General features: G+C 44.5%; 1 protein-coding gene across 6 annotated transcripts in view; it reads right to left on the bottom strand.

Moving 5' to 3' along the window:
• Positions 1-24164, bottom strand: part of TAOK3 (TAO kinase 3) — a 236064-nt gene that overhangs the window by 19381 nt on the left and 192519 nt on the right. For all 6 annotated transcript variants that reach the window (XM_033957286.1, XM_033957284.1, XM_033957283.1 and 3 more), the window contains 2 exons: positions 7942-8145; positions 3284-3523 (listed from right to left, as the gene is read on the bottom strand). In XM_033957286.1, the coding sequence (XP_033813177.1) occupies positions 3284-3523; positions 7942-8145 (444 nt within the window). The remainder of the gene's footprint in view (positions 1-3283; positions 3524-7941; positions 8146-24164) is intronic.

Genomic DNA, 24164 nt, shown 5'->3' on the forward strand with positions numbered 1-24164 from the left:
TTAAATAGCTCCGAAGCGGGGTGTGAGTGGGGAGCCCCCTCACTTTACTGCATAGTGTTCGTGCTGCTGTTGGGGGGGGGCTTGGAACCCTCCATTATAGAGAAAATGGAACTTTTTCCAATTTGGGGGGGAAGTTCCGTTTTCTCTATAATGTGGGGGGTTGCACCCCCCATACCTCCCCCCAACGGCAGCGTGAACAGTATGTAGTAAAGTGGGTGGGGTTCCCCCCACACCCCCCTGTTGGAGCTCTTTAAAACTAAGTTTTCCCACGGTGCGCTTCGCTTGTGTCTTGTGCCGAATTGTCAGCACTCGATTGTCGGCACGCTGGTGTCTGGTGTGCGATTGTCCCGTCACCGACTGGCAAAATAGCAGCAATCCTACCAGGAAACGGAAAAGAATTGGGAAGGCTGGAGACGTTGAACAGGCATTGCTGCGATGGTTTGCTGAAGCTAGAAGTCGTCAACTGCCAATCAGTTGGCCTCTGCTGATGGAGAAAGCAGCACAGCTATCCGAAGAACTGGACGTAGAAGACTTCAAAGCAACAAACGGATGGCTAGAGAGGTGGAAAGTTTGTAACGACATAAAATTTAAGAAGCAGCATGGCGAAAAACAAGACGCAGATGAATTTGGTGCAGAAAGATGCGTCATGGAAGTGTTACCATCAGTCACTGGTTTGCAACGCTGATGAGATGGACCTGTATTGGTGTGCCATCCCTGATGGAACATTAGCTTTCAAACGCAGCAAAACTGTTGGCTTCAAGGTGCCAAAGGAATAATTGACATTGCTTCTCAGTTGCAATATGGACGGTAGTGAAAAGCTCGAGTCACTGGTGACTGGGAAGAATCGAAATCCTTGGTGCTTCAAAAACATTAAACGCCTGCCTGTTCAATATGAAAGCAACAAAAACGCATGGATGACGGCGACACTGTGAATTGAATGATTGCAGAAGCTTGACAATCTGATGAGAAGGCGTAGGAGGCACATTGTAATGCTGTGTGATAACTGTGCAGCCACCAAACACAACCTCTTTGATCCAACCGATGGATCAGGGGATAATCGCTAACTTCAAATGTCATTACAGGTTGCTCGTCTTAAGATATGTGATGGCAGTGATTGATGCAAGCACGGAATCCAACCCCCAAGCTGCTCATGAGAAAAATGATGGTGCTCGACTCTTCACATAGTACAGGAGACTTGGAGTCGAGTCTCGTCATCAACAATTTCAAATTGCTATCGACGGACGAGCTTCGTTCACGCATCTGATGAGACAACTGAAGCTGACACTTCGTCCATTGAACTCCCAGTTGGACTCTCACAAGAGTTTGAGCTGTATATCGCCGTTGACAACGATGTGCCCACATCATCTGACAGCACTAATTCCGATATCTGAACAGTCAAAAAGGACACTGCAGACAACCAAGAGTCTGATGAGGATGGAGATACTAATGAAACACCTGCCGAGATTGTTTCCTTCTCAGACGCGCTGAAGTCCCTACACACGCTGCGTTGTTATCTGGAGATAAATGGATGTCACGACTATGGACAGTTTTACAGCATCACAGCCTGAATCGTGCAATCTGCGTGCAGAAATCAATGACTGATTATTTCAGTAGAATGTTGGTTTATAAAAAGGTTTACAGTGCATTAGACAGAACAGTGTGTTTCTAAAACTGAACTGTGTTGAATTGTTTTCGGTGTGTTTTATACTGAACTAGTCTTTAAGCCCGTTACATTAACGGGTGCTAGAACATATGTGTGTGTGTCTGTCTTTTTTTCTCTCTCTCTCCTTAGCCGCTTTCTTTCTTTCTGCCTTTATTTTTCCTTGGCTGTCCATCACCACCCCTTGCCTGCTCCCCCTGTCCATTTTCCCTTCCTTTTACCTCCACTGTGTCCACCACCACCCCTTCACTGCTCTCCTTATGCAGCAGCAGCCCTTCTCCCTTTGTTTTACCTCCCCCCTGTCCAGCAGCACCTCTTTCCTTCTCCCCCTGTCCAACATTAGTCCTCCGTTCTTTTTTCTTCACCTCCCCTGTCCATCAGCATCTCTTTCCTTCTCCCCCTGTCCAGCAGTAGGCATCCCTTCCTTTTTTATCCTCCCTCCTCCTTCTTATCCCTATGATACTCTTACCTTGCTCTGCCCCTGATCAAAGGTTCCCGACAGCTGCCCAGTTGCACCCATTGGAAAAGTTCCCACTGCCGCATCCCACACCCCTCCTGACGCGGCTCCCGCTGTCCTTTCTGTCTGTCTCTGTCCCTGGCCTCCTTTGCCTGTCTGTCTTTCTGTGTATCTCCCTGACTCTGTGTCTTTCTTTTTTCCTTTCTGTCTCCCTTCCTCCCTCTGTCTGTCTGTCCAAAGCAGCATTCCATCCCCCTCCATTTCCCTCCCCCCACAACAGTTCCCTGTGCACCTGCCCCTGTGTCTTTCTTATTTTCTTTGTGTTTCCCTTCCTCTCGCTGTCTGTCTGTCCGTCCAAAGCAGCATTCCCTTCCCCTCCATTTCCCCCCCCCACCAGTTCCCTGTGCAGCAGCATTAGCGTTTCCTCTACCCCCCCCCCTTTCCCTTCCCGCGGGCCGGACTACAAAGGTGGTGATTCCAGCAGCGCTTGCATCAGTCTCCACACGCTGCTTCGGGCCCTTCTACTGCCCTGATTTACTCTGGCACGTCCCTGATGACATCATCAGAGACGCGGCAGAGCAAATCAGGGCAGTAGAAGGGCCCGAAGCAGCGTGTGGAGACTGATGAACACGCTGCTGGAATCGCCATTCGGGCCCGCGGGAAAAGAAGGGGGTGGGCGGCAAAGGAGAAACGGAGATCGGCGGCGGCGGCAGGAGAAACGGAGAACGTCGTCTGGCTGCGGTCCGGCTTGTGGAGGCGATAGGCTGGTGACGTATTAGCGCGCATGCGCACTCCTTAGGCCACAGACCTACAGCGCACGGAACACGCAAATAGTAATGCGCATGCGCGAGTTAGCCTTTTATTATATAGGATAAAAGTTTTATTGCATTTGACTACAGCGTACTGTGATTTTTCATGACTAAAAAGTGGTACTCCAATTAAGCACACATGGCGGTCCGGAGGCCTTGCACTTAAGCGGAGTCAACTGTATTTTAACACTGGGAAGGCTAAGTTCCTATATGATTGGCGTTCCCTTCTCTCCATTTCCTATTTTTAGTTACCATAAACCACTTGGAAGGAATCTGATGGGCAATATGACAAATAATAAATGAACACGGATGGATGTATCCAGCAGACAGGTATGTACTGTCGGAGCTTCAGTATACCTTTAAGTTCTTGGGCTGCTGCCGGAGTTCCATGATATGTTTGCGGTGCAGCTCCCTCTCTCTCCGCTTGTTGTACTCCAGCTGGTTCTCCAGCTCCGTCTGATGCTGCAGGCGGATCAGGTCCATACGCAGCTTCTGCAAGGTGTGCAGCTGCCTGTACTCAAGCTCCCGTGTGGACTCATCGTGCCGGATCAGCATTGCATGCTCCATCTCCTTTTGAGTTTTCTTTTTATTTAGTTCCTGAAGGATGCAGAAACATTACCAAATACAGAAAAAAAGCAGTAAAACTAACTGCAGTGCATGCACAAATACTTTCACATTTGCTAATTTACTCAAACCACTCCTTTTTTTTTTTTTTTTTTTGTTATAAGGGAAAATCTTTCAAAATATTGTCTAGACTTCATGTTATATTTGAAAGACATGTTAGCATTTATAATTGTAAATAAATGTATTAACGGAAAAGGAGTTGAGGATCAAGTAACTGGTTCAAGAAACAATTCTTTCTGTCATTGACTCAACCAGTAGAAAGTAGAGAAAGACACGGGGACAAATTTGTCCCCAGCCCCACAGGACCTCAATTTCCACGTCCCCATGAGTTTTGTCACTGTTCCCGTTCCATTCCTGTAAGCTCTGCCTTAAATGCACAAGCCTCCAACACTTATGATTTTAAAGTGTTTGAGGCTTGTGCAGATGAGGACAGAGCTTGCAGGAATGGGACAGGGATAAGAAAAAAACTTGTGGGGACGGGAAAATGAGTTCCTGTGGAGAAGGGGAAAAATTTGTCCCCGTGTCATTCTCTAGTAGAAAGAAAGACATTCTGGAAAGTGTTGAATTAGATCCACTTGATAATCTACAAATCTGAAAAACAGAGAAACAATGTGCCCTCCTCAACCATGACTTACCATTACAAAAAGTTTGATCTTCAGCGAAGAAAACAGAAATACCCCACACAGACGTTCAATGCCATATAATAAACCTTTCTTTGTATTGAAACAAATATGAAGTATGTGTTTCTTCTTCGTCTTGAAAGGCATGGAATGTCTCTCGGCATTTTTTGGACTAATTAGGATAACCATTCATCTTATGTCACACAGCACTAAGGCAGGCAAATCTTTCCCAAATTTCAAACAGAGGAATGACTTACGAACATCATAACACAAGTGCTTCCACACTAGGAAAGACCAAAGGTCCAAACCCAATATTCTGTTTCCAACAGAGTTGCTTAAATCACTCCAAATATTAGCCAGAATTTATTGAACTGGGCAGGAGAGGTTCCTGTCTGGTTAAATCAAATTGAACAGCTGTAGAACAGATATTTGGTGGTAGTTAACCAGACCCTACTGGAAGGTAATTGATCACCACCCCTGTTCAATGCTGGAGCCCAACTATCATCTCTGTTAGGTACTTGTGACCAGGATTGGTCACCGTTGGAAACAAGATATCGAGCTAGATTGACCACCGATCTAACCCAATAATGCCTTTAAGGAAAAAAAAGGGTGGTGGTGGTGGTGATAAAAAGTCACTTCCCAAAATTCAAAAAAATAAAATAAAATAAACCAGAATGTGAAATTCAGAAGTGTCCCAGAAGGTAGAATCTGTCGACATCAGTGATTTCTCTGAACATCCTGCTGGTTGTGAAATAGCTATCCAGTTTTTTTTCCCATTCCTCTTGCCCATCCTGTAAAGCAGGGGTGTCCAACCTTAGCCCTCGCCAGGTTGGGTTTTTAAGATTTCCCAAATGAATATGCATGAGATCTATTTGCATAAAAAGGAAGCATTGCAAGCAAATAGATCTCATGCAAATTCATTGGAGAAATCCTGAAATCCAGACTGGATTGCGGCTCTCGAGGACCAACGTTGGACGACCCTGCTATAAAGCAACATCACTTAACAACCCTAGCATTAAAAACATCTGTACATCACCTATGCAGGGCAGGATTTGAAAAGCAGATTCTCTTATAGAATATTAAGCCTAAGTCAGCAATTTTGCACTAATATTTAGGTCTATGGCAGGCGTAAACATGTATGCCTAGTTGCGACACTTTAGCTGTAAAGGGCGCTATTCCATAATATGCATGCCTGGGGAAGACACCCATGCCCTACTGTTTAGCACCCAACTAGCACTTACAGGACAGCAGATAAAGACCAAATGGTCCATCCATCCTCCCTAAGAGATCCCACAAGCCTGGACCCACGCTTTCTTGATTTCAAAGTGTCTCAACCACCTCTATTCTATGCATCTACCATCCTTTCTGTAAAAAAACATGTTTCCTTAGGTTACTCTTGAGCTTAACACCTCTTAACTTCATCCTATGCCCTCTCATTCCAGAGCTTCCTTTCATTTATGCCACGTAGGTATTTAAACGTCTCTATCATGTCTCCCCTCTCCCGTCTATTCTCCAAAGTACACATACTGAGATCTTTAAGTCTGTCTCCATACACCTTATGATGCAGACCATCAACCAGTTTTAGTTGCCTTCCTCTGACCTGTTCCATCCTGTTTATATCTTTTTGAATGTGTGGCCTCCAGAACTGCATTCAATATTCTAAATGAGGTCTCAAAAGTCTTATTCAGGAGCATCGATACCTCCTTTTTCCTACTGGACATACCTCTCTCCCTGTGCATCCTATCATCTCTTTTAGCTTTTACATCACCTTTTCAACCTGTTAGGCCACCTTAAGATCATCACATACAAATCACACCCAAGTCCCATTATTCTTTTGTGCACAAAAGTTCTTCACTCACTAAACTATACCGTTCCCTCAGACTTTTGCAGTCCAAATGCAAGACCTTGTATTTCTTAGCATTAAATCTTAGCTGCCAAACTTCAGACCATTCTGCAAGCTTCGCTAGGTCTTTCTTCATGTTATTCACACCATCCAGGGTTGTCTACACTATTTCATATTTTGGTATCATCTGCAAAAAGGCAAATCTTACCTGACAGCCCTTCAGCAATATTACTTACAAAAATGTTAAAAAGAACAAGCTCAGGGTCTCACTTGTCAAGGTCTCCTGACCATTTGACATTTCTTCTATCTCTGTGTATGCATTGTTCTCTGCGTTCAGCATCTCCCTGCCTTCATCATCTCACCATTCTATGATCTCCTCCCCGTGTACAGGGGATAGGGAAAGAGAGATCCAGGGTGCATCTCTCCCACTCCCTCTACTGCCACATTCAATATTTCTTCCTCTCTCATCCCCAGGATCATGTGCAGCATTTTTCACCACTGCCCACCAGCTCCATGCCCAACATTTCTCGTTCTATCACCCCTCTCCAGCACCATGCCACACCTCTCCCTCCATCACTTTGTCCAACATTCCTCCCCCTTGCATCCCCCTTCAATCTGTCCCTCTGTTCCCTCTCTACCACCATATCCAACATTTCTCCCTTTTCTCCTTCTCTTCTCCATGTATCGCAACCTCATTCCTCTCTCTGCCCAACAATTTTCCTCTTTCTTCCTTTCTCCATGTGCAACGTCTCGCCCTCTCTCACATATTCGTACCCAACAATTCTCCCTTTCAATTCCCTTCCTCCCTCCCTTGTGTCCCAAGTTCATGCCCATCCCTTCTTTCTGTGTCCTGAGTTCGTGCCCCCTCCCTGCCTTGCAGCCCTTGTCCTAAATTTGTGCCCCTTCCACCCTTCTCCCTTGTTCATATTCCCTCTCCCCCTTACTTGTTCCATTCAGGGCCGAACTCGCTCCCTTCTGGGCCATCAAGCTGGGCTGCTCCTTCCTGCCTTCAGCCGCATTTGTTCTTTTCAGGGATGCGGGCTGCAGCTCTTCCACATTCCATGTAGCTGACATGCAAGCCTTCACTCTGATGTCAGACCACCATGTCATTCTCTACTTATATGGTCTGTGTCCCGTATATGGCAAGATGGATTGTGGGGGGATGAGGGAGGCTGGAGTTAGCTACGATGATGATTCCAGCAGTGTATCTGATGCTGGACAGACTTTTACGGTCTCTGTCCCATATGCGGCAAAAAGGATCAAGAGCAATTATATGCATTTTATACTACATTCAAATTGTTCAAGTACAGGTCTTAACTATCTCAGTGGGAGGAGGAGTGAAAAACCTCTTTTACTGAAACCTAGCAAGTTAAATGAATAATTACTGGTTTGTTGCCTTGAGAATGAATGTGACTGGATGGACCACATAGATCTTTAGCTGCCATCATTTACTATGTTACTTTGGGGCCCATAACCAGGGCACTCAGATTATAGAATATTAGCACTTAAGGCGTTCAATACATAAACTGAGTGTGGGGCTCATGTCATAGTATGAAGGGGTTATTGCCCAGATTCAGGTCCTGTGAGTGCAGAGTTTTAGGAGGAGAATAAGATAGGGGAAAAAAATCTTCTGATTGTTCAGAATGAAGGATCATTTCAGTACTGGTTCTGATGAAGCTGGAAGTTCAAAGAAAGTGTAGAAAAGCCCCAGATCAAACAAGTAGCAGTTTTCTGAAGTTCTGCAGGATAGCAGCTTAAAAAGGTGTGAAGAGAGGACTTTAGCATAAGAAATTTGACAGAGTGCACTCAAAATACTATACAAGAGAATCATTTTTGCTTTCATTTTTCTTGGGTGGGGAAGTCAATGACAGTAACTGGATATTGCTGGTCACAGTATTTTGTGCAGAACGAAAGAGAATAAACATTACCTCTCGAATGTGCTGCTGTTCCACCTCATGCCTCTTGATCATGATGTCCCGCTTGAAGATTCGGCAGTGTTTGTCATAGTGCAGTCGCTGCTGGCTGAGAAGATGGGCCTCCTCCTCAGCCTGGGTGTGCTGGAGGTTCTCTTTATGTTTGGATATACGCTCTTGTTTTTCCTTCTTGGGTGTGCTGTGATCCTCATGCATTTCCTGTGCACACATAAGCATCAAATGATATAAAAATATATGGTAAGTGGAAGGTAAGTGTTCATCCATGCTAAAATATACCATTATTCCCCAAAAAACCTTTCATAAATTGCTACAAAGAGAGATTTCAGGATTTCTCCAATGAATATGCATGAGATCTATCTGCATGCATTGCCTCCATTGTATGCAAATAGATCTCATGCATATTCATTGGGAAAATCCTGAAACCCTGACTGGATTGCGGCCCTTGTTCCATACCTGTGCCTGGGTTTAAAACAGGTTTGGACAAGATCCTGGAAGAAAAGTCCATTGTCTGCTTTTGAGACAAACATGGGGGAAGCCACTGCTTGCCCTGGAATTGGTAACATGGAATCTTGCTACTCTTTGGGGATTTGGCATAGAATGCTGATGGTGTCTGAGATTCTGGAATGACGCTATTATGTAGATTACTGCCAGGTATGTGTGTTCTCGCTTGGCCACTGCTGGAAACAGAATACTGGGATAAATGGATCACTGGCCTGACCCAGTATGGCTATTCTTGTGTTTTTGTATCTCCTGACTCGGGCCAACTTCAGCCCAGGGCTTTGGCATGTCTGCCATTTCTGTGGTGGTGGTGGTAGTGTGTCTGTCTCCAAGTGGCAAGAAACAAAGAAGGGTGGCCAAATCCAGACTTGCACGGCTTGTGCGACTTGTATAGTCTGTGTTCCACATGTGGCGAGAGACAGGGGAAAGCTTGACAACTCCAGTGTGTTGATCATTTTATCATCACATACTGTGAGTGAGGGAACTACAGTTTTTGAGGGAGGGGAAGGCATCTTGACTAGTAAATTGAATACTGTTAGCAATACAGCACATATCATCCCCATCATGTTTGGTATGGCGACGACTTCACAACCAGCATTAAAAATGGGTGAGCCAGGCTGAGTGGTGGGTGAGGCTTTGGTCACCTTGTTGGGCAGACTGGATGGACCGTGAGGGTCTTCTTCTGCCATCATTTACTGTGGGCTTGTGCTTTTTAAAAGCAGGAAGCTTTTTAGTTTTTGGAGTTGCAGGGAAGCCCAGGAAAGAGAACACCCAAATTAGGTATACAGGCTGCGAAGGGTGGAAGATTGGGACTCACACATTTTGCCCAGTGGGGCAGCTTTTTGGTCAAGGCTGAATAGAAAGGTTGAACCTGCAGAGCAGGGAGTAAGGCCAGAGACCAGGAACAGAATGGTGCAGCCAGACAACAAAGAAAACCCAAATTATAACTGATGCTAGGTTCCACTAAGGAAAAATATTTAGGTGTCATCGTAGACTATATGTTGAAATCTTTTGCTTACTGTATGGTGGCAGCCAAAAAAGTGAAGAGAATTCAAGGTTGAATTACATTACAAGAGGTTGGGTCAGTTATCCAGGAAGTTACAATGGACAGTTTCACCCAGACATTCAGTAGAGTTGCCAGCAGTCACCCAACTTCCTGAAGGCCCTGCTCTGAATTTGACTGGTTGAGCAGGCAGAAGCTGCTCAACCAATCAAATTCAGATCAGTACTTTTTGCTTGATGCAGTTTGGTTGAGCAATGCCTGATTCATATTAAAATAAATACATATATATATATAAAATTTCTTTACCAATGAGAAGCAAAAAAACATTCAAAAACTGGCAACCAGTGAAGTTTTTGATCGTATACTGGTTGCCAGTGGAGTCTAGAGTTCTGTTCAAGCTTTCCTGCATTAGGTACAAAGCCGTTTTGGGGATGCCACCCGATTATCTTGCCTCCCAGTTTTCCATGAATAGACTCGTAGAATAAACCTATTTAATTACCCTTCTTTTAAATCATGTGAATATAAGACGTTCTTTGACAGAATTTTATCCTTCCAAGCCACTAAACTGAATACATGGCTTGGAAGATTAATACTTGAGGCCACTTCCTATTTTGACTTTAGAAAATCACTAAAAACACGCCTGTTTGATATCTTTTCCTCCTAGTTATGTTACTGTCAAATCTATCATGATTTTTAACAGCTTTCTACTTACCAACTGAGCTACTGTCTTAACTTTTACTGATTTTATCTGATGTATCCTTTTTACTGATTATTTTATTCTGTATTTTAAATATTGGCTATATGTATCCTTTGCTGTGAACCGCTTCGAACTTTTGGAATAGCGGTATACAAGAAATAAATTATTATTATACTGAGTGTAACAAACTGTAATGAGACAAATTTCTAAAAGTTGGTTTCTTTTTTTGGGGGGTTTCTACAGGTGGAGTGCTTTTACCCACATTGATTGGCTTTTGGTATTATGGGCCTGATTCAGCCGGATCCTACCCTCTGCCACATCATAGTAACATAGTAGATGACGGCAGATAAAGACCCGAATGGTCCATCCAGTCTGCCCAACCTAATTCAATGTAAAATTTTTTTTTTAAATTTTTTTCTTCTTAGCTATTTCTGGGCAAGAATCCAAAGCTTTACCCAGTACTGTGCTTGGGTTCCAACTGCCGAAATCACTGTTAAGACTTACTCCAGCCCATCTACACCCTCCCAGCCATTGAAGCCCTCCCCTGCCCATCCTCCTCCAAACGGCCATATATAGACACAGACCGTGCAAGTCTGCCCAGTAACTGGCCTAGTTCAATCTTTAATATTATTTTCTGATTCTAAATCTTCTGTGTTCATCCCACACTTCTTTGAACTCAGTCACAGTTTTCCTCTCCACTACCTCTTTCGGGAGCACAATCCAGGCATCCACCACCCTCTCCGTAAAGTAGAATTTCCTAACATTGCCCCTGAATCTACCACCCCTCAACCTCAAATTATGTCCTCTGGTTTTACCATTTTCCTTTCTCTGGAAAAGATTTTGTTCTACGTTAATACCCTTTAAGTATTTGAACGTCTGAATCATATCTCCCCTGTCTCTCCTTTCCTCTAGGGTATACATATTCAGGGCTTCCAGTCTCTCCTCATACGTCTTCTGGCGCAAGCCTCCTATCATTTTCGTCGCCCTCCTCTGGACCGCCTCAAGTCTTCTTACGTCTTTCGCCAGATAAGGTCTCCAAAACTGAACACAATACTCCAAGTGGGGTCTTTCCAATGACCTGTACAGGGGCATCAACACCTTCTTCCTTTTACTAACTACCCCTCTCTTTATACAGCCCAGCATCCTTCTGGCAGCAGCCACTGCCTTGTCACACTGTTTTTTCGCCTTTAGATCTTCGGACACTATAACCCCAAGATCCCTCTCCCTGTCCGTGCATATCAGCTTCTCTCCTCCCAGCATATACGGTTCCTTCCTATTATTAATCCCCAAATGCATTACTCTGCATTTCTTTGCATTGAATTTTAGTTGCCAGGCATTAGACCATTCCTCTAACTTTTGCAGATCATTTTTCATATTTTCCACTCCCTCTTCGGTGTCTACTCTGTTACAAATCTTGGTATCATCTGCAAAAAGGCACACTTTTCCTTCTAACCCTTCAGCAATGTCACTTACAACATATTGAACAGGATTGGCCCCAGCACCGAACCCTGAGGGACTCCACTAGTCACCTTTCCTTCCTTCGAGTGACTTCCATTAACCACCACCCTCTGGCATCTGTCCAACAGTCAGTTTCTGACCCAGTTCACCACTTTGGGTCCTAACTTCAGCCCTTCAAGTTTGTTCAACAGCCTCCTATGAGGAACTGTATCAAAGGCTTTGCTGAAATCCAAGTAAATTACATCTAGCATATGTCCTCGATCCAGCTCTCTGGTCACCCAATCGAAAAGTTCAATCAGGTTCGTTTGGCACGATTTACCTTTTGTAAAGCCATGTTGCCTCGGATCCTGTAACCCATTAGATTCAAGGAAGTACACTATCCTTTCTTTCAGCAACACTTCCATTATTTTTCCAACAACTGAAGTGAGGCTCACCGGCCTGTAGTTTCCTGCTTCATCCCTGTGACCACTTTTATGAATAGGGACCACATCCGCTCTCCTCCAATCCCCAGGAATCACTCCCGTCTCCAGAGATTTGTTGAACAAGTCTTTAATAGGACTCGCCAGAACCTCTCTGAGCTCCCTTAGTATCCTGGGATGGATTCCGTCTGGTCCCATCGCTTTGTCCACCTTCAGTTTTTCAAGTTGCTCATAAACACTCTCCTCTGGGAACGGCGCAGAATCTACTCCATTTTCTCGTGTAACTTTGCCAGACAATCTCGGTCCTTCTCCAGGATTTTCTTCTGTGAACACAGAACAGAAGTATTTGTTTAGCACATTTGCTTTCTCCTCCTCACTCTCCACATATTGGTTCCCAGCATCTTTTAGCCTAGCAATTCCATTTTTTATCTTCCTCCTTTCACTAATATATCTGAAAAAATTTTTATCTCCCTGTTTTACATTTTTAGCCATTTGTTCTTCTGCCTGTGCCTTCGCCAAACGTATCTCTCTCTTGGCTTCTTTCAGTTTCACCCTGTAGTCCTTTCTGCTCTCCTCTTCTTGGGTATTTTTATACTTCATGAACGCCAACTCCTTTGCCTTTATTTTCTCAGCCACTAGGTTGGAGAACCATATCTGCTTCCTTTTTCTCTTGTTTTTATTGATTTTCTTCACATAAAGGTCCGTCGCCATTTTTATCGCTCCTTTCAGCTTAGACCACTGTCTTTCCACTTCTCTTATGTCCTCTCATCCTAACAGCTCTTTCTTCAGGTACTTTCCCATTGCATTAAAGTCCGTACGTTTGAAATCTAGGACTTTAAGTATCGTGCGGCCACTCTCCACTTTAACCGTTATATCAAACCAAACCGTTTGATGATCGCTACTTCCCAGGTGAGCACCCAATCGAACATTAGAGATACTCTCTCCATTTGTGAGGACCAGATCCAATATCGCTTTTTCCCTTGTGGGTTCCGTCACCATTTGTCTGAGCAGAGCCTCTTGAAAGGCATCCACTATCTCCCTACTTCTTTCCGATTCCGCAGACCGAACATTCCAGTCTGCATCCGGCAGGTTGAAATCTCCCAACAGCAGAACCTCCTCTTTCCTTCCAAACTTTTGGATATCCACAATCAGTTCCTTATCAATTTGCTGCGATTGAGTCGGAGGTCTGTAGACTACACCCACGTAGATAGAAGTTCCATCTTCTCTTTTCAGAGCAATCCATATCGCTTCTTCCTCTCCCCAGGTCCCTTGCATTTCGGTCGCTTGGATATTGATCTTTACATAGAGAGCTACTCCTCCACCTTTATGACCATCTCTGTCCTTCCTAAAAAGATTATATCCCGGTATGTTTGCATCCCATCCATGTGATTCAGTGAACCATGTCTCTGTGATAGCGACAATATCTAGATCTGCCTCTAACATCAGGGCTTACAGATCATGAACTTTGTTGCTTAGACTGTGAGCATTTGTGGTCATCGCTTTCCAGCTATTTTTCAGCGATAATCTCCTTTTTCGTATGGATTTTTGTGTCGTTTCACTTTCCACTGCAATACTAAGAAATGAGTTGCTGATATTGCTTATGTTGCTTATGTTGGAAAAATAATGGAAGTGTTGCTGAAAGAAAGGATAGTGTACTTCCTTGAATCTAATGGGTTACAGGATCCGAGGCAACATGGCTTTACAAAAGGTAAATCGTGCCAAACGAACCTGATTGAACTTTTCGATTGGGTGACCAGAGAGCTGGATCGAGGTCATATGCTAGATGTAATTTACTTGGATTTCAGCAAAGCCTTTGATACAGTTCCTCATAGGAGGCTGTTGAACAAACTTGAAGGGCTGAAGTTAGGACCCAAAGTGGTGAACTGGGTCAGAAACTGGCTGTCGGACAGACGCCAGAGGGTGGTGGTTAATGGAAGTAGCTCGAAGGAAGGAAAGGTGACTAGTGGAGTCCCTCAGGGTTCGGTGCTGGGGCCAATCCTGTTCAATATGTTGTATGTGAGTGACATTGCTGAAAGGTTAGAAGGAAAAGTGTGCCTTTTTGCAGATGATACCAAGATTTATAACAGAGTAGACACCGAAGAGGGAGTGGAAAATATGAAAAATGATCTGCAAAAGTTAGAGGAATGGTCTAATGCCTGGCAACTAAAATTCAATGCAAAGAAATGCAGAGTAATGCATTTGGGGATTAATAATAGGAAGGAACCGTATATGCTGGGAGGAGAGAAGCTGATTTGCACGGACGGGGAGAGGGACCTTGGGGTGATAGTGTCCGAAGATCTAAAGGCGAAAAAAACAGTGTGACAAGGCAGTGGCTGCTGCCAGAAGGATGCTGGGCTGTATAAAGAGAGGCGTAGTCAGTAGAAGGTGTTGATGCCCCTGTACAGGTCATTGGTGAGGCCCCACTTGGAGTATTGTGTTCAGTTTTGGAGACCGTATCTGGCGAAAGACGTAAGAAGACTTGAGGCAGTCCAGAGGAGGGCGACGAAAATGATAGGAGGCTTGCGCCAGAAGACGTATGAGGAGAGACTGGAAGCCCTGAATATGTATACCCTAGAGGAAAGGAGAGACAGGGGAGATATGATTCAGACGTTCAAATATTTGAAGGGTATTAACATAGAACAAAATCTTTTCCAGAGAAAGGAAAATGGTAAAACCAGAGGACATAATTTGAGGTTGAGGGGTGGTAGATTCAGGGGCAATGTTAGGAAATTCTACTTTATGGAGAGGGTGGTGGATGCCTGGAATGTGCTCCCGAGAGAGGTGGTGGAGAGTAAAACCGTGACTGAGTTCAAAGAAGCGTGGGATGACCACAGAAGATTTAGAATCAGAAAATAATATTAAATATTGAACTAGGCCAGTTTCTGGGCAGACTTGCACGGTCTGTGTCTATATATGGCCGTTTGGAGGAGGATGGGCAGGGGAGGGCTTCAATGGCTGGGAGGGTGTAGATGGGCTGGAGTAAGTCTTAACAGAGATTTTGGCAGTTGGAACCCAAGCACAGTACCGAGTAAAGCTTTGGATTCTTGCCCAGAAATAGCTAAGAAGAAAAATTAAAAAAAAAAAAAAAATTAAATTAAATAAAATAAATAAAACAAAATTTTAAATTGAATCAGGTTGGGCAGACTGGATGGACCATTCGGGTCTTTATCTGCCGTCATCTAATATGTTACTATGTTACTATGTTGCAGTCTTTACTACTATCACATCTTTTCTTTTGCCGGGGGTGGTCTCTATAATTGTCCTTCGTACATACACCACCCCCACCTTCTAGTTTAAATGCCTAGAAAAATATTGTCTAAATTTCTCCGCAAGGTTTCTTTTTCCTGCTGTAGTAATATGTAGCCATCAGTGCAATATAGCTTCTTGTCCTTCCATGTATTTCCCCATCCTCCTATGTACGTGAAGCCTTCTTGATGACACCAGGCTTTGAGCCATCTATTAAAGTCTTCTGTGTTTTTCACTCTTTGCTCTCCCTTTCCATATGCAGGCAGTATTTCAGAAAAAGCTAAAGCCTTTACAAAAGGTTTCACGCCCTCACCAAGCTCCCGAAAAGCTTTCTGTGCTGATGTCAGTGACACAGCACAGGAAAGGCCCGGTCAGGAGAAGGCCGTGAAGCAGACTGTTTAGAGTGCTGCTGACACTGCTGTTTGGAGGGAAGTATGTCGGTCTTGCAGTGGGAGGGTCGGCGGGGTTCTACAGCACGGAGGGATAGAAAGATGCTGCTCAAGGGTTTTCTGCACAGGGGGGGATTGGAGGGAGAAATAGAAAGATGCTATAGAGGGAAGGCACAAGAAGATGGGTGAGAGGGGAGGAAAGATGCTGCACATGTGGGGGAGAGAAAGGAAAGAGGAAGAATTGGGGTAGAGAAGAGGAAGGGAGAGATGATCATTGTACTTGAAAAAAATAAGACCTACCCCGAAAATAAGCCCTAGTGTGTTTTTTGGACCCAAAATTAATATAAGGCACTGTCTTATTTTCAGAGAAACACACACACACAATTGGTTAACAAAACTAAGAATGTCAGAATGCCCCTGTATTGCTCCATGGTGCGACCTCATCTGGAGTACTGCATTCAGTTCTGGTCTCCTTATCTCAAGAATGATATAGTGGCGCTAGAAAAGGTTCAAAGAAGAGTGACCAAGATGGTAAAGGGGATGGAACTCCTCTCATATGAGGAAAGACTAAAACGGTTAGGGCTCTTCAGCTTACATTACATTACGGATTTCTATTCCGCCTATACCTTGCAGTTCAAGGCGGATTTGACTGGACATTTTCCAGTGAAGATACAATTTGTTTTTTTTTTTTGTCAGAGGAGAGATAGCTGGATAGATTCCTAAGGGGATTTAGGGGTTGGATAGTAAAATGATAGTGCCAAACTGTGTGATATAGACAAAGAGAATGTAGTTAGAGTAGGTAAGATTACCATCTATTTTAGGGGTCTGTTTGCTTGGAAGGTGTTTAGGTGGGTTATTTGGGGAAGTGATATCTTGAGGTAGGTGAAGAAGGGTTAAGATATTTGGATGAATTTTTTGAAAAGCAGGGTTTTGATTTCTTTTCGGAATGTTTTGAAGTCGTCCGATGTTGTCAGCAGATTGGAGATGGAATGGTTGAGTTTTGCTGCTTGTGTTGCCAGAAGGTTGTCAAACATTTTCTTGCGTAGTGTGCCTTTGAGTGGGGGAAAGGCAAAAGGGTTTGGGGTTCTTCTGTGTCTTGAGTTGGAGATCTGGTTTAAGCGGTTGTTTAGGTAGGAAGGGGAGGAGCCGTATAACGCTTTGAATAGTAGGCAGTGGAATTTGAATTGAATTCGTGCTTGTATGGGTAACCAGTGGGAGTCTAAGAAGGCAGTTGTTATGTGATCATATTTTCTGAGTGAGTAGATCAGTCTGAGGGCGGTGTTTTGTATGGTCTGGAGTCTTTTTATCATGGTGGCTGGACAAGGAAGATAGAGGGAGTTACAGTAGTCCAGCAGACCTAAGACTAGGGATTGGACAATTAGTCTGAATTGTGCTGGGTTGAAGAATTTTCTGATTTTACGTAGATTTCTCATGGTTAGAAAAGCTTTCTGGGTCGTCTTGTTGATTTGGGACTGCATTGTGCAACATCTGTCTATTGTAACTCCTAGGAGTTTTAGTTCAGGTTGTATTGGGTATTTGGTGTTTTTGATTTTCAGTTCTGCGATGGTAGGCGTTTTGGCCTGTTCGAGCAAGAGGAATTTTGTTTTTTCTGAGTTTAGTTTTAGTTTGTGATCCATCATCCATTTTTCTACTGTATCTAAGGTTGTTTCCAGCTTTGTTGTGGTGGTGGTATCTGATGGGTCGAAGGGGAGGAGTATGGTGATATCGTCTGCGTAGCTGAAGGATGTGACATTTAGGTTATCTAGAGTGGCTCCTAGGGAGGAGAGAAAGAGGTTGAAGAGTGTAGGTGAGAGTGGTGATCCTTGTGGAACTCCGCAGGGGTTTGCCCATGGCTCTGATTTGATATCATTGTACTTTACCCTGTAGGTTCTTGATTTGAGGAACCCTTGAAACCAATTATAGACTTTGCCTGAGATCCCTATGGTGTCGAGTATTTGTAGTAATAAGGTGTGGTCAACTAGGTCAAATGCTGCGGAGAGGTCAAGTTGTATTAACATCATCTTTTTTCCCTTACTGATGTGTTGCCGGGCTGTATCTAGAAGTGAGACAAGTAGTGTTTCTGTACTATGGTTAGTTCGAAATCCTGATTGTGTGGGGTGGAGTAAGTTGTGTTTTTCCAGGTAGTTAGTGAGGTATTGAGCTACTAGATCTTCTGTTATTTTAACGTATATTGGTATTGAAGCGATAGGTCTGTAGTTGGCGGGGCTGTCTATTGGGCCTTTGTGATCTTTCATGATTGGGGTGATTAAGATCTCTCCTAAGTCTTGTGGGAATTGGCCTTCTGTCAATGTGGTTTGAATCCATAGCATGAAGTTGGTTTTGAATGTGATGGAGGCGTTTGATAACAGGTAGGTGGGGCAATTATTTAGGTCGCTAGAGGCATGGCTGTATTTATTGTATAGTCGGTTCATATCCGACCAAAGAAGGATTGGGAAGTTGGACCAGCTTCTGTCTGCAACAATGGCTTCCCCTGTTGATGGGTTTGTTGTTATCTTTTCGAGATGGGTGTGTGTGTTGATGAATGCGGTTCTGATGTTGGTGATCTTGTTTTTGAAATGGTCTGCTAGGTGGATTGCTGTCGGTGGGTGGATTCCTTGAGTGGCAAGGTAAGGTTTGGTGTCAGTGAGGTTCTTTACTAGGTTGAATAGCTTTTTTGTGTCTGGGGTTTTGGTGCCTATCATTTTGGAGTAGTAGGTTTTCCGTTTTTCCTTGAGTTTGGTTTTGTATTGGTTTATTTGAATTCTCCATGCTGTTTTAGAGTGTTCTGAGCTCTTATTTTTTTTCCAGTCTCTTTCAAGTTGTCTGCAGAGCTTTTTTTCTTGGAGAAGTTCGGAGTCGAACCATTTATCAGAAGGTCTGCATATTTTACATTTTAGTTTTTCTGGGGCTAGCTCATTCAGGATGGTTTCGCTTATGGTTCGCCATTGGGATGTAAATTTGTTGGGGGCTAGGTTGTTGATGGCGTGGTCTGCTTTATCCCAGAATGTGGAGGGTTCGATTTTTTGGCGTGCTTTGAAGGAGGTTTTTTTTTGGAGGTTGCTTGTTAAGGCTTTGAGGCCAGTTGATGTTAAAGGTATATTTATAGTGATCTGACTTGGAAAAGAGATGGCTGAGGGGAGATAGGATTGAAGTCTACAAAATCCTGAGTGGATTAGAATGGGTACAAGTGGATCAATTTTTCACTCCATAAAAAATTATAAAAAACCAGGGGACACTCAATGACGTTACAGGGAAGTACTTTTAAAACCAATAGGAGGAAATTTTTTTCACTCTGAGAATAGTTAAGTTCTGGAACGCGTTGCCAGAGGATGTGGTAAGAGCAGATAGCGTAGCTGGTTTTAAGAAAGGTTTGGACAAGTTCCTGGAGTGAAAAAAACATGGGGGAAGCCACTGCTTGCCCTCTATTGGTAGCATGGAATATTGCTACACCTTGGGTTTTAGCCAGGTAGTAGTGACCTGGATTGGCCACTATGAGAACGGGCTACTGGGCTTGATGGACCATTGGTCTGACCCAGTAAGGCTATTGTTATGTTATTACACACACACATAAGTAAAAAAATTAGGTCACTCCATGAAATATTCACATATCGATGTCAAATCTTTTATTTATCTCTGGAAAAGAAAGTGATGTAATTGAAGGTAAACAACAAAAATTTTCCTCGATTTACTCAAAAAACAAAACATATCCACAAAAATATATATTCTAACTGAGGAATAAATTAGGACACCCTAATAGCTAGTGTTGCCCCCCTTTGGCTGAAATAACTGTCTACCAGTCTCTGACATCGGTCTGAGGAAAGTTTGGCCCACTCCTCATAGAAACATAGAAATAGACGGCAGATAAGGGCTGCGGCCCATCCAGTCTGCCCACTCTAATGACCCTCCCCTACCTTTACCTTGTGAATAGATCCCACGTGTCGATCCCATTTGGCCTTAAAATCAGGCACACAGCTGGCCTCAATCACCTGAAGTGGAAGACTATTCCAGCGATCAACTACCCTTTCAGTAAAAAAGAACTTCCTGGTGTCACCTCGCAGTTTCCCGCCTCTGATTTTCCACGGATGCCCTCTTGTTGCCGTGGGACCCTTGAAAAAGAAGATATCTTCCTCTGTCTTGACGCGGCCCGTGAGATATTTGAACGTCTCGATCATGTCTCCCCTCTCTCTGCGCTCCTCGAGCGAGTACAGCTGCAACTTTTCCAACCGTTCCTCGTACGGGAGATCCTTGAGTCCCGAGACCATCCGAGTGGCCATTCTCTGGACCGACTCCAACCTCAGCACGTCCTTGCGATAATGCGGCCTCCAGAATTGCACACAGTACTCCAGGTGGGGCCTCACCATGGATCTATACAATGGCATAATGACCTCCGGCTTACGGCTGACGAAACCCCTGCGTATGCAACCCATGATTTGTCTTGCCTTAGATGAAGCTTTCTCCACTTGATTGGCAGCCTTCATGTCCTCACCGACAATCACCCCTAAGTCCCGCTCTGCTACCGTTCTTGTTAGGATCTCACCATTAAGGGTATAAGTCCTGCATGGGTTTTGGCTACCCAAGTGCATAACTTTGCATTTTTTGGCATTGAAACTGAGTTGCCAGGTCCTAGACCAGCGCTCCAGTAGGAGTAGATCGTGCATCATGTTGTCGGGCATTGAGTTTTTGTCCGTTGTGCTTTTGCCCACTACATTGCTTAGCTTGGCGTCATCGGCAAATAATGTTATTTTACCTCGGAGCCCTTCTGTCAAGTCACTTATGAAGATATTGAACAGGATCGGGCCCAAGACCGAGCCTTGGGGCACTCCACTGATCACCTCCGTCATTTCAGAGGGGGTGCCGTTTACCATTACCCTTTGAAGCCTACCTCCAAGCCAGTTCCCAACCCATTTTGTCAATGTCTCGCCCAATCCTATAGAACTCATTTTACTTAGCAACCTGCGGTGTGGTACACTATCGAATGCTTTGCTAAAGTCCAGGTACACGATGTCCAGGGACTCCCCAACATCTAGCTTCCTCGTCACCCAGTCAAAGAAGCCAATCAGGTTGGATTGGCAGGATCTCCCCTTAGTAAATCCATGTTGACGGGGATCCCGCAGGTTCCTCTCATCAAGGATTGTGTCTAATTGGTGTTTGATTAAGGTTTCCATTAGTTTGCTCAATACTGATGTGAGACTCACCGGTCTATAGTTTGCTGCCTCAATTTTTGAGCCTTTCTTGTGAAGTGGAATGACGTTAGCTGTCCTCCAGTCCAATGGGACGCTGCCTGTACTAAGGGAGAGGTTGAAGAGCACGGACAGCGGTTCCGCCAAGACATCACTCAACTCCCTGAGCACCCTGGGGTGTAGGTTGTCAGGCCCCATAGCCTTGTTAACCTTGAGCCTTGACAGTTCATCGTAGACACTGCTAGGTGTAAACTTGAAATTACTAAATGGGTCAGCCGAGCTAACCCTTGTCTGTAGCTGGGGGTCTTGCCCCGGCGCTTCTCGGGTGAAGACTGAGCAGAAATATTCATTTAATAGTTGTGCCTTTTCCGAGTCTTTTTCCACATATTCTCCGTCTGGTTTCCTAAGACGTACTATCCCTCCCGAGTTTTTTCTTCTGTCACTGATGTACCTGAAGAATGATTTATCTCCCTTCTGGATGTTCTTTGCTAGAGACTCTTCCATGTGGAATTTAGCCTCCCTGACTGCAGTTTTGACGGCTTTAGACTTGGCCAGGTATTCTACTCTAGAGTTTTGTTTCCCTGATTGTTTGTAAGAGATGAATGCTTTTTTCTTCTTCTTGATGAGGTCTGAGATCTCCGCAGTGAACCACTGCGGCTTATTGTTCCTACGCCGTTTACTTACTAATTTAACATAGCGGTTTGTCGCTTCCTGTATGGTGGCTTTCAGAGTCGACCACATTTCTTCTACACTATTGGTTTCTGCTTGGCTTTGTAGCACCTGGTGAACAAATTCTCTCATGTTCTGGAAGTTTGTGTCCTTGAATTTGAGGACCTTGGTCAGTGTGGTAGGTTTAGTGAAGCCTTTCCTAAGATTGAACCATATCATGTTGTGGTCGCTGGAGGCTAGTGTTTCTCCCACCGAGACTTCTGTGACACTTTCCCCATTGGTAAGTAACAGGTCCAGTATTGCCTGATCCCTTGTTGGGTCCAGCACCAGTTGCCTGAGACGTGCTCCCCTCAAAGAGTTCAATAGCCTCCTACTGCTGCCAGAAGCAGAGGTAAGTGTGTCCCAATCCACATCAGGCATGTTGAAGTCGCCTAACAGTACTGTGTCCCCACGCAAGGTGATATTCTCTATATCTCCTATTAACTCCATATCTAGGTCATCCTGTTGTCTTGGGGGTCTGTAAATTACGCCAAGATACAGGCATTTGTCCTTTCCTCTGGCCAAATTGACCCAAAGAGATTCCCCAGTGTACTGGACGTCGGTGATTCTTGTGACCTTAATGTCATCTTTTGTATATAATGCTACACCTCCTCCCATTCTGCCCTCCCTGTCCCGGCGAAGCAAGTTGTAACCCGGTATGACCATGTCCCACCCATGGGTGTCCGTGAACCAGGTCTCAGATATTGCCACCACATCCAGGTCGGCATTCCTTATTTCTGTTTCCAGTTCCAGGATCTTGTTACCCAAACTGTGTGCATTAACGTACATAGCCCTCCATGTGTTTTTGTTACTTCTCGCTTGAGCTTCTTGGACACTATTAGCATTATGCTCATATTTTGTATTCTCCCTAGACTCAGAACTATATCGTGTACTTAACCTGGACTCCCCAGATCCAGAGTTACAGTGTGTACCTATCCCAAATATGGAAGGGTGTGTATCCTTTGGGGGTGTTCCCGCGTGGGCTACTTGAACTCCTTTGGTACAATATGCGATGTGTGTACCCCCTCTGGACCCAGGATTACAATGTGTACTGCCCATATTCCCGGAATTACCATGTGTACTCTCCCCTGACCCAGAATTGCAATGTGTACTCTTCCTAGATCCAGAAGTACAATGTGTATATCCTCTAGACCCAGAATTACAATGTGGCCCAGGATTATAATGTAAACCTACCCCAGACCCGAAATTGTGTATGCTCTCCTCTGACCTAGAATTACGGTGACCACTTACCTCAGCCTTAAAAAAGAATTGACAATGCAGAATTCTTTCAGCTGTGAGATGTTTGAGGGATTTCTTGCATGTACAGCCCGTTTCAAATCACCCCACAGCATCTCAATGGGATTAAGATTAGGGCTTTGACTCAGCCACTCCAGGACTCTCCATTTCTTCATTTTCAGCCAGTCCTTGGTGGATTTACTGAACATAAGAACATAAGAATTGCCGCTGCTGGGTCAGACCAGTGGTACATCAAGCCCAGTAGTCCGCTCACACGGCGGCCCTCTGGCCAAAGACCAGCACCCTAACTGAGACTAGTCCTACCAGCGTACGTCCTTGTTCATTATGAACTTGTCTAACTTTGTCTTGAATCCCTGGAGTGTGTTATCTCCTATGACAGACTCCGGAAGAGCGTTCCAGATTTCTACCACGGAATCTATTCTCTTTTAACTTTAGCGAGTGCCCTCTGGTTTTCTCTTTATCTACCATTCTTTATCTATCATTCATTATCTTGAATGTTTCGATCATGTCCCTTCTCAATCTCCTCTGTCTGAGGTAGAAAAGGCCCAGATTCTCTAATCTTTCACTGTACTGCAACTCCTCCAGTCCCTTAACCATCTTAGTCGCTCTTCTCTGGACCCTTTCGAGTAGTACCGTGTCATGCTTTATGTACGGCGACTAGTGCTGGACGCAGTACTCCAGGTGAGGGCGCACCATGGCCCGGTACAGCGGCATGATAACCTTCTCCGATCTGTTCGTGATCCCCTTCTTTATCATTCCTAGCATTCTGTTTGCCCTTTTCGCTGCCACCGCACATTGCGCGGACGGCTTCATTGACTTGTCGATCATAACTCCCAAGTCTCTTTCCTGGGAGGTCTCTCCAAGTACCTGGTATGTTTTGGGTCACTGTCGTGTTGAAATGTCAAGTTACGCTTCAGCTTTAATTTTCTTACAGATTTCACATGTTCCTCAACCACCTCTGATACATGGTAGAATTCATGGTAGATTCTATGATGGTGAGCTGGCCAGATCCTGCTGCAGCATAGCATCTCCAAACCATGACACTTTCACCTCCATGCTTCATAGTTGGTATGAGGTTCTTTTTCTGGAATGCTGTATTTGGTGTACGCCAAACATGTCCTCTTTTCTGGTGTCCAAATAATTCAATTTTAAACTCATCTGTCAACAGAACACTATTCCAGAAATCCTGGTGTGTGTCTATGTTCTCTCTGGCAAACTTCAGTCTGGCCTTGATATTTCTCTTACAGAGCAAAGGTTTCCTCCTTGCACACCTCCCTTGCAAGTTAAATTTGTGCAGTCACTTTCTGATTGTAGAGGCATGCACTTTCATATCAACAGTAGCAAGAACCTGCTATAGGTCCC

This window comes from Geotrypetes seraphini, chromosome 8 (genome assembly GCF_902459505.1).
Source record: "Geotrypetes seraphini chromosome 8, aGeoSer1.1, whole genome shotgun sequence".
In the NCBI taxonomy this organism is placed as follows: Eukaryota; Metazoa; Chordata; class Amphibia; order Gymnophiona; family Dermophiidae; genus Geotrypetes; species Geotrypetes seraphini.